At 43.1% G+C, this 10,485-nt stretch overlaps 1 protein-coding gene across 1 annotated transcript; it reads left to right on the top strand.

Moving 5' to 3' along the window:
- The first annotated feature begins 193 nt into the window (after positions 1 to 193).
- Positions 194 to 9,987, top strand: LOC142488129 (E3 ubiquitin-protein ligase RNF138-like). The gene is made up of 6 exons (XM_075588501.1): positions 194 to 315; positions 3,930 to 4,095; positions 6,870 to 6,982; positions 7,794 to 7,899; positions 9,300 to 9,407; positions 9,872 to 9,987. The coding sequence occupies exons 1-6, from the start codon at positions 194 to 196 to the stop codon at positions 9,938 to 9,940; spliced, it is 684 nt and encodes a 227-aa protein (XP_075444616.1). The 3' UTR covers positions 9,941 to 9,987.
- The last annotated feature ends 498 nt before the right edge of the window (positions 9,988 to 10,485 follow it).

Here is a 10,485-nt window from a genome sequence, read left to right as displayed (position 1 = left end):
AATCTTAACTGTGACACACTCAGCCCATTAGGTTGTTCTCTGTTTTTTTAAATGCTGTTTCCCAGGACTGGAACAAACAATTTATAGGGTTTTTAATGTGTATATTCTATGTTATTTAAACCTACACTTAAATTACATAGTTAAGATTTAGTTTGTGTAGTTGTTGAGTCAAGCTAATTTAAGCAGCTTTAATATGGCTGAAGTTGCAGCTTCTACTTCCACACACTCAGTTAGCTATCAAGAGGAAGACTTCTATTGTCCGGTGTGTCAGGAAGTCCTTCAAACTCCAGTGAGAATACAGTACTGTGAGCATGTGTGAGTAATTGTTTTTACTGTACATACTGGGGGGGGGGGTTGGCAGAGAGGGAAGTATTGTTTATGGGGTGGGTATTTTTTTTTTTTTTTTTTTCCCTTTAAAAAAATAAAAATGTAACATCACATAGCTAATTTATTATACAGTTGGACTTGTCCTTTAAAATCCCTTGGATACAATTCTTAAAAAAAAATGCGGCCTGGAAATAATGTTTAAAATTTAAAGTATTGGTAGATTATCTGCTAATTTTAGATAGGGGGGGAGAGAGTTCCCCCACCCCCCCTCTGATAACACTATTTGCATGCACTGTAGATGTACAGTACATGAGCTTTCAAGCCCACTGCGAGGACATATGTATATGGGATAAGTAAAATACATTTACAGGGGTCTTGCACCCTCTTTGGTTTATCTGGTTTCTAGAATGGACAAGCAAATATAATATTGTTTTCGAAACTGGAAAGCAAAAACTGCTGTTTGATTTCAGGCACATGGTGTATGTTTGCACAGTATCACTTACTGATGACAATACAGCTTATCAATATTTTTTTGCAAAATGACATACTAGAATTGTAGCCATTGTGATTTTCTAATAACTTTATCACATCCTTAATCTATTCATTTATTTATAAAATGTTTTACCAGGAAGTAATACATTGAGTTACCTCTCGTTTTCAAGTGTGTCCTGGGCACAGTTAAATGACAAATAATACATGGTTACATAAGTGAATAGGGTATACATTATATACAAGACATTGCATGCACAGTTAGAGATTAATATATATTATGGGCGTATGTAACTGTAACACCCCTACCCCCCTCCCCCCCCCGGCAGCAGGGGGTAGGGTGTACATGTGTGCACAGGGTTCTGCTCCGCTCCTGATGGGATTAGAGTGTCAGCTCCTTGGTCAGTTACCTGTGATCTCAGGGTTCTCTCTTGTGGGTTCAGGCCTTGACTGTAATGGGGATAGTATGTGGGTTGGAGTACAAGATAAGAAATAGGGCGCCAGGATCTTTTGCAACTCGCAGGTATTTTATTGTCCGGCACAACAGTTCCAGGGTTGCACAGGATCAATTGTTTTCATATAGAGCACAATACTTCATTAGACAGATTCTCTGTATAATGCTCTCTTCAGGGCAAGTTCCCTCTGTGCCCCTTCCCGATCAAGATCAGTACTTCTGGGTCAGTATATGCCTCTAGTCCACCACACATCTTTTGGCTTCCTATCTACTAGCTCAATAATTCACTCCTAACTCCTCAAGGGTCTCTCCCTTAACTGCCTGAGCTAATAAATAATAGTAATAATATTATCCCTTTTTAAGGTATAATGAGAACTGTTCCTTTTTAACTGTGCTAACTGTGTCTCTCCACAGTTATAACTCTCATCTCCTTTTACTGTCGTCATCTTAACTGTCTCAAACAGCTAAAGGGGAAGAACTCCTAACGTAGGGCCTGTCCCTGAAGCAACCACAAACTGGGGCAATGGTAACAGTTATCTGGGGTGAAGGGGGTTAACTGGCCTAGTACAAGAGGCTACTGTCCCCTGCACCCTCACTCACCCAGCTCCATGCTCCAACTGCCACTCTTCAAAAACTGTCTTAACTGTCATCTCTTACAGCTTCACTGGTTGCCTAGCAACATGTAACTGCAGCCTCTCTTAACTGTCCCTATTCAAAACTGCCAGCGCAGGCTCCCTTGCACTGAAAAGGCCTTAATTGCAAATGCAGCCGCCCTATTGACTAAGCCACAGCATGTGACATTCCCGAGGCTCATGGGACTTGTAGTCCCTGTCTTGAGCCTTTCCCTATTAGCCGCCCTCGTGGGGTCCTACTGCGCTTGCGCGAGTTCTGCGCACGCGCAATCAACTACAAAATGGCGGTACCCGGCAAAGGGAGCCTCCGGCAACCGCTCGCCCTATCTATGGGCCGCAACTGTCGCGCCCCTGATTGCTTCCCCCCCCGGCAGCACCGCACCTCTTGTGCCGGGGCAAAGCTCCCTAATGGCCGCTGCTCATGCTATCCTTTCTGTGCATGCGCAGCTAATCGTACCATGGCCGCCGCGAGTCGTTCTGCGCATGTGCGAACCCTACGCACGCATAACAAACATGGCAGCGCCCTGCATAGGGCGCTGCCGGAAAGCCCGTCACCACCCGTAACAGCCCCCCACACCAGCGGAGGTAAAGGGGGGGAAAACAGAGGACCGGGGAGCCAGAGGGGACCTGGCTACATAACGTTACAGACCAGATTAAAATGTGAGACAGCCTTTAAACTGGTGGAGGCTGTGAGAGTCTCCGGTAGGTTGTTCCAGTTTTGGAGTGCACCTCTCCATTTTTAATACTCTATTCTTTGTTCAGAAATGTGTTAAATATCCTGTGATAAAACACATACATTTGTCACTTCTTTGACCTAATTTTGCAAAGCTAATTAGTACATCAAAAACATTGGGTATGTATATCTTTATTTATACTGTGCCATCCAGGTACACATTGCTTTACAATACACGTGACATATTATAACACATCATGGGAATAGGTGCTTCAGACCTAAAACAATATTAAAATAGCTTGGTTCAGCTCTGGGGTCCATAGGTTCCTTTTTGGTGTACAAAGAAAAAAAAAAACCTTTGGGGGAGAGAATTTCTGCTTTAATGTTTTAGTTCTGAACAAGAGTTTCACTTAAAAAAAAAAATGATTAATTTTTTATTTTTTTTTTACAATCTTTATCATGTTTTGGAAATTTTTGTGTAACTTCTCATTATCCTGCATAACTTGGTACAGTATGGTGATGCCAGGATAGGAGTCTGAGTCCGCGTCCCCTTGGTTGTTTTTAGATGGTGAACTGGCAGTACTAGGCCTGGCTCATGTCAGATTACTACACAGATGCAAACTTTGGCATAACAAAGGCTTTTTACTGCCGTGTCTATAGACAAACATATATGTGAACACAATGATCAGTATCGGGGTCCCTCGGCTTGTAGAGACACACTTGGTACTGTTATTCTTACAGGGAAATGTACATACTTATATAGTGCTGCACTAGAATCCCCCCAATTGCTATTACCCTGTGCCGGCACAGTGTTGGCGCTCGTTGACTGTATTCTGATGATTAAAGCTGCAGGCCTGTTCCTTTGCAAACACACACAGTTAGGTCGTGTGGATTTGCAAGAAAGATACTGCAGGGTAGCAAGGCGATTTCCCTGCCCCAAAGAGCTTACAATCTAAGTGGCAAGTGGCTGACGGTAGAGACTGTCATATTGTTTGCATCCTCTGTATGCTGAATGGGTACACCGCTTTCAAGACTGGTGATTTCATAGTGTGGTAAAAATACGGTTGTAACTTGAACTGGTAATATCGCAGGATGAAACCTATGAATCACTGTGCTAGTTTTTATGTTCTTAACCAGAACCTCTGAACATTTTAAAAATATTTTTTCTCCTAACATGTCTGCTTTTTACCATATCCCATCTAGTGGCTGTTTTTGGTTAGTGAATGTGTAATGCTGCTTCTGTAGTTTTGTTTAAACTAATAGGGGTAATGCTAATACCTTTTCCAATCGCATTTTTATTCGATTCAGTTTACCCAACAAATATCCTCATTTCCAACACGGTCACCTCTTCCAGTTTTTGCAGGAAATGTTTCCTGATGGCTATGAAATCAGCTGGTGCTCATTGCCCTCTATGCCGTGGACACGTGTGTAGATGGGAGAGATCTGCACCAGAGAGAGCGTCGGACATTGAAAGTGTGATGAGAAGGATTTCGGGGGGGTGCAGGTATTGTGAGAAACAGGTAACGTGGAAATGCATGATTTCACTTCCTATGGAGCTGCCTTTCCTATGTTAATGTATAGGTTTGAGCATCCTTTTCTAATGGTTTCACACGTCTTATTTGCCTCACCCCAAACACTACTTTGTCTTTAATGTTAATTATTTTCTCAATTGCAGGTACGTACAATATTTTGCTTAAGCGTGCATATCCGTTAAAAGGGCAGCCTCTCCTCTGACCAAAAGTAAGGCCTGCTGCCTGCTGCAGCGGGCGCTTCAGGGGCAAGAGCCGACCCTCAATGGGGCCGGGCCCGCTAACTACCTTGCCCGCTTCGTTGTTGCGAACAGATTTCCCTGAAGACTGAAATCTGTGCTCACAACTCGCGCTGGCCACGCCCCCCGGCGGTTCATCCAATGTGGGTGAACCTGGCGGGGACATCAAGGTCATGCGTCCCCCCCCATCTTTTCCCCTGCTGCTCACCGCACACCGGGGATCTCAGCTGTACGTGCCGCCAGCCTGGCAGGTGCATGTGCAGTGCCAACACCGGGTCCTCAGCCTAAGGGAGGGGGGGGGGTGCTGGAGCTAAAAATGAGCCTGGTTCAGCTCTGTGGTCCAGTGTTTCCATTTACAAAGGGGATTGCTGCAATTTTTTTATTTTATTTTTTAAAAAATTTTTAACACACAATCTTTTCTCTTTTGCTTGTGTAACTTCTTCTCCTGTATCTTGGTATGGTGATACCAGGATTGGAGTCTAAGGGCCTCATGCAGAGAGCAGAGCTATTTAAAATTGGAGAGGGGAATAAAAAGAAGCTTTAATGGAGTTTTTTTCTCCATATGCAGAAAGGTCCGAAAACTGCATTTAGAATCCTTTCTGCATATGGAGAGTTTCAACCAGCGATATGAGCGCTGTTGAAACGTGTTGAAAAAAAAAAAAACGCTTTTTTTTTTTTTTTTTTTTTTTTTTTTTTTTTCTCCCCCACCGGCCGCCGACCTCCAGCTTCTTGCCAAATTTTTTTGGCGGAGGTAAATAGAGAATTTCTCTCCATGTTATTGGTGCGATCAGCCACTAGATGGCGATCGCGCCTTTCTGAATAGGGATATTTTTTCAACAGGGGAGATTTAGGTTCTCGCCGGTAGAAAGGCGAGTTTAAAAAAAAAAAAAAGCGTTTTCCCTAGCTCGCCATTTTCACCTGTTTTTAGCGTGATTTTCGCGGGAAAATGGCGAGATTTCAAATAGCGCTGCTCTCTGCATGAGGCCCTAAGTCTGCCTCCCCTTAGGTGTTTTTAGATGGTGAACTGGCAGCACTAAGCCTGGCTCAGGTCAGACCACTAGGAAGACGCAAGCTTTGGGATAACAAGGCTTCTTAGGGTGAGTCCCCAGTCAGTACTGTGGCACGTGTGCCCAGTGGGTGGGGGAGGTGGTGGGGGGGGGGGGGTTGGGGCGGCACGTCCACAAGTCTGCACTGCGATCTGGGGGAGAGAGGGAGCGTTTGCGATGGTGGGGGCATGGCAGTGGGTTTGCAGGGGCATGGCCATGACCTCACGCGGCTGGTTTGCCCTCATTGGCGGGGGCGGCGCCACGACTCTGTAGCAAACTATGAGTTTAAATTTCCCTGCCTGAACCTGTCGTGGGGAAAGGTGCGCGACAGGGTACTAACTGGGACTGGCCTGACCTGACTGGAGGTGGAGCTTGAATGCACAGCGCACGCCGAGGCATGCGCTGTAGAAGGGGCTGGGGCTGCCCCCTTAGGCTGCGCTTATAGTGGTGGCGACGTCGCGGAAAACAAATGCATTTCCGCCATCGCGTGCGCTTAAGATGCAACTGGTCGCAATCGCTGCAAGTCATCTCTATTTGATTTTCCAGCGACCGTCGCATCGCCGGCACTATAAGCGTAGCCTTGGCATACCATTATTTTTACAGGGAAATATACATTCACTGGTCTAGTGCTGCACTAGTTTTCTTCTCCCTCCCTTATTATTACTCTGTTCCTGTACTGCACAGTGTTTTGCTCATTGACTGTGTTCTGATTTTTTTTAAAGGTGCAGGCCTGTTCCTTTTGTAAATACACACGGTGAGGTTGTGTGTATTTGCAAAAAGGATACTGCATCCTCTGACCTATGTCCCTGCAGAGTACACCCAGGCCCTCTATGTTAGTGTTGCTGCACTCCTTGGTTTCCCTGGAGATGGGATGCTCTGCTGTTCTGTCTTGCCTCAGCTCAGCCTGGGACAGGAACTCGTAACTGCTCGTGCTCTCTGTCCACTGCAGCGGACTCCTCAACTCGCATCCTGCCTTGTCTCTCTTGGCTCCTCCTCAAGTGCATCATACATTCTGATTCTCAGTCATATGAATCTCTTACTGGGTTTAGCCATTGGCCGGAGGGCCTGTCCTTCATTACCTGGGGTATCACTGAAAGGGGGGTTACATTTGTAATGTAATTATGCTGTCATTGGTCAAATAAACATAAGTAGCTGTTAAATATGAAATAAGTTGACCAGCAGAAAAGAAACCTTCCTATTTCACAGTGTACAAATACATACAATTGTTACTTTATGCTCTAATCGCATTTTTCTACAGAAGTTAATGACTCGCTGATAAGCTGTTCAAATGTATTTATTTGCTGTGTGGAGATGAACCGTGAAAAAGCTGCCATAGAGGACTCTAACATTGAAATATCAGGAAGCAAATTTGATAATTTTTATCAAACATCCTAATTTTTCCAAGTCTTTGTAATCATCTCTTCCATGCTCCAATATATTTTGGATAACTTGAAGTTTAACTGCAATAATCCCTTCATAGGTCAAATTCTGCCATATGCGGCTTCATTACAATTTCTGTAGGAAATACCAGGATGAATACGGAGTTCTTCCTAACGATCCAACAGAGCAGACACGACCAAATCCTGCCAACCGGTGAGGGGTTTATTTATTTATTGTATCAAAATAACCAAAGGTACCATTGTAAGCCCATTATTTTTATCTGATGGGTCCTTGACCTGTAACATTTATTAAATGGTAAGCTAGAAGTTTTTATCGTGTGTACTGAACAGTGAAGGGACCCATCAGACAGATGTCTAAATACATGTATTATTATTTTTATAAATCGTTTTAGTTTGCCTGGTTTTACTTCTGCTTGTTTTGTTTCCGCTCCCCCCCTTCCCCCACAATTGTGTGTGGTGCATTGCAGTAATACGTGTGACAATCATATAAATAACACACAAAGGGAAGAAGTGCTTCAGACATAAAAGTAACATTTGGGAAAAGGAGTCCCTGCTCCCAAGAGCTAACAATCGAGTTGGTAGGAAGAAAGTACAGAGACGGTAGGAGAGCCTTCTGGTAACTGCGTCGGCAAGGGGCCAAGCTTTATGTATCAGGTGTAAATTATCAGCCATAGAGCTATGCTTCCTTAAGCAGGTGTGTTTTAAGGTGGGTCTTATAAGTGGATAGAGAGGGTACTAGTCGGATATTGAGGGAAGGGCATTCCAGAGGAGTGGGGCAGTCAGTGAGAAGGGTTTAAGGTGGGAGAGGTTCTTTAGATACAAAAGGGGTAGAGCGGAGACCTCCCTTGAGCATGAGTCTTTTAACAAATAATTGGCATGTGCTACTGCTCTTAAAAGATATTCTGTAGATGTTTGCAATCTGTTTAGTTTATAATCTTGTCTAAATGTATTGCATTAATTTAGGACTTGGTGTTTCATACATAATAATGTTAACTGTACTGCAGGTTGGAACCAACATTTAAGTGCCCCTTGTGTCTAGAAGAGAATTTGAATAGAAAAGGCTTGCTGGATCATTGTAACAAAAATCATTATTTTCAAATTGTGGAAACGGTAACTACTATTTTATGTTTTTGATTTATATGCTCTAAATCTGTGTGAATGTTTTTAATATTACAGACAGGTGGCTTATCATTGGGAGCAGAGCTATAGGGCCTCATGCAGAGAGCAGCGCTATGCAGAATTGGAGAGGGGGAAAATTTTTACCTTTTTTGGAGAGTTTTTATCTCCATATGCAGAAAGGGCAGAAAACTGCCTTTCTGCATACAGTATGGAGAGTTTCAACCAGCGCTATAAGCGCTGTTGAAACTACTGGGGAAAAAATCGGGTTTTTTTTTTCCCCTCTCCACCGGCCGCGGAGCGCCAGCTGCTTGGTGGAGAGGGAAAATGTTGAAAATCGCGCCATTTTTTTGGCGCGAACAGCCACTAGATGGCGATCGCGGCTCTCTGCATACGGCAGAGAAAAAAACTGGAGAGAATTTAAACTCTCCAGGCGTGCGGCGAATTTGAAAGGAAAAAAAAAAATGGCGCTTTTTTTGAAACTTGCCGGTTTCTGCCTTTCTGAAGGCAGAATCCGCCAATTAATGCCGCTTTCACTTTTTGCGCTGCTCTCTGCATGAGGCCCATAGTCACTGATTTGGTGGGGTCTGTTAAGTGGAAACTAATTTGCCTGCAACTTTTCATGTGTGTCTGCCTTTGTCAGAGAGAATAACTTTCTGCTGTTTGTAGAAGAGGAAAAAGCTGCTGTGGCCATGAACACCAGTAAATGGGGGAGGGCCAGCTGGGGACATTTTGGGGTTCTTTTTTGTAGTCCATCAGTGGTACAAGTTACTACACTGCTGGACTCCCTCCCCCCCCCCTTCCTCCCTGTCCCCCGGACTAGTACAAACCACTCAAAATCCACTAAATTAAAACTCCCAAAAAGCAGGAAAAGAAATGCATAAAACATCTGCACACAGGACTAAGTCTATTTGCGCACACGATTCATCGTCATATTTTGACTTGCTATTAGGACATTGCTCTTATTTATGCATTGGTGGTCTAGTATTTTGTGGCACTTTTATAATTGGCTGAGGTTAGTCAGCCTTTCTATAATAGTGCCGCGCGCAAGGCAGTGAGCATGGAGTCAGCCGACAGGAGAAGATGGGGGGGGGAAATGATTTTGCGCCGCTACCGGCGCTGTAGTGTCTGTCTTTCTGTGTGTCTGTGTCTTTCTGTGTCTTTTTTTTAAATTTATTTAAAAAATATTATTTAATCCATTAACACACACGTACTCACAGCATACACACAAAAAGCGTGCATCACGTGCACCCGCACAGGTGCGCTCCCGCACCTACTATAGGACAAGCCTTACACTTTTGTTTTCTTGTTTTTGTTTTTGCTCCGAAATGCAGATGTTCTGAGCATTTATTTTTCCACTTGTGATTTTTTTTACATTTTTTTTTTAACTGTAGGTCTGTCCTATTTGTGCCACCTTACCCTTGGGGAATCATAATCCAATAACTGGAAATGTTGTTGACCATCTAAATGCAAGACATCAGTTTGACTATGGAGAGTTTATGGTAAATCCTTTCTTTTTTTTTTTTTTTCTTTTTTTTCTTCATGAAATAAAAATCACTTGAGCACATTCACATCTCTTGGACAGGTCTGCAACCCTGCTTTTTCGCCGTTATCACCTAGAATACAGTGCTTCCACTGCAGCAAGGGATTCTGGGAAATTATATGCAAATGAGCAATGTCCCCTTTTGCCTAAAATCCATTTTACATGGAACCCTTAAAAGCTTATGCTCACTGCATTACACAACTATTCAGCACAGCCTGGGTTAAGATGCATAGCCAGTAAACCTAGCCTAAGACAGCTGTTTCAACCTTTTTTGTGTCTCATCAGTGAGAGGCTGGTTGTACTGGCTTGTAATTTAAGGCTGGGTAGGTTTCACTCTATCTATATCCACACTTTCCCATTTTACAGTACCTTTTTGTGTATTGGATCTAATCTGGTTTATTCTGGGTTTTTTTTATTTTTTAGAATTGTTACCTTGATGATGAAGCTCAATACCAAGCTGCCATTGAGGAATCGTCTCAAACTCCCCTTTGAAAAACCTGAATATTCTACTTTTTGTAATGGCTGCTTTCATTTGATAGTTTGCATGTTAACCATTTGCATATTAATATAATTAAAGTTAAAGTATTTTGTAATAAAGTATGACCAATTGTTTACAAATGCATGTCTTTAATTCATTTGGATCAATGTAGTGGACTCATTAGAATTCTGAAATGCATGTCTGTGGGTTTGTCCAAGTTGAACTAAGTGTAGCACACAGATGTGTCAAAGGATGGGATATTTACATGCCAACATTTTGGTCCTTAGAGACCTTCCTCTAAGTTATCACACCATAATCCATATGCTTAGACCTTACTAAAGCTACAAGAAATGATCGTAAAGCAGCAATAATACATTCCTCTCGTGTGTGTGTGTGTGTGTGTGTACATTCCTACCTAAGCTGGCAATCATTTGGTGCTCCTGTTATATATCTGTAAGAATCCTGCGTGTGCCTAATGACATGGCTGCCTCATGACTTTATGCTTCAGTCAGTGAAATGCTGTAGCTGATATGTAACATATTACAAAGTAATACGTTAC

Source organism: Ascaphus truei, chromosome 2, assembly GCF_040206685.1.
Source record: "Ascaphus truei isolate aAscTru1 chromosome 2, aAscTru1.hap1, whole genome shotgun sequence".
Lineage (NCBI taxonomy): Eukaryota > Metazoa > Chordata > Amphibia > Anura > Ascaphidae > Ascaphus > Ascaphus truei.
Note: the sequence above shows the minus strand (reverse complement) of the source record. Positions and strands in the feature narration are given on the sequence as shown.

Excerpts from the sequence above, each read along its gene's own strand:
- LOC142488129 (XM_075588501.1), top strand. The coding sequence starts at position 194 with ATGGCTGAAGTTGCAGCTTCTACTTCCACACACTCAGTTAGCTATCAA. Across the intron at positions 316-3,929 it reads ATACAGTACTGTGAGCATGT|TTTTTGCAGGAAATGTTTCC; the intron begins GTGAGTAATTGT and ends CACCTCTTCCAG. Across the intron at positions 7,900-9,299 it reads ATTTTCAAATTGTGGAAACG|GTCTGTCCTATTTGTGCCAC; the intron begins GTAACTACTATT and ends TTTTAACTGTAG.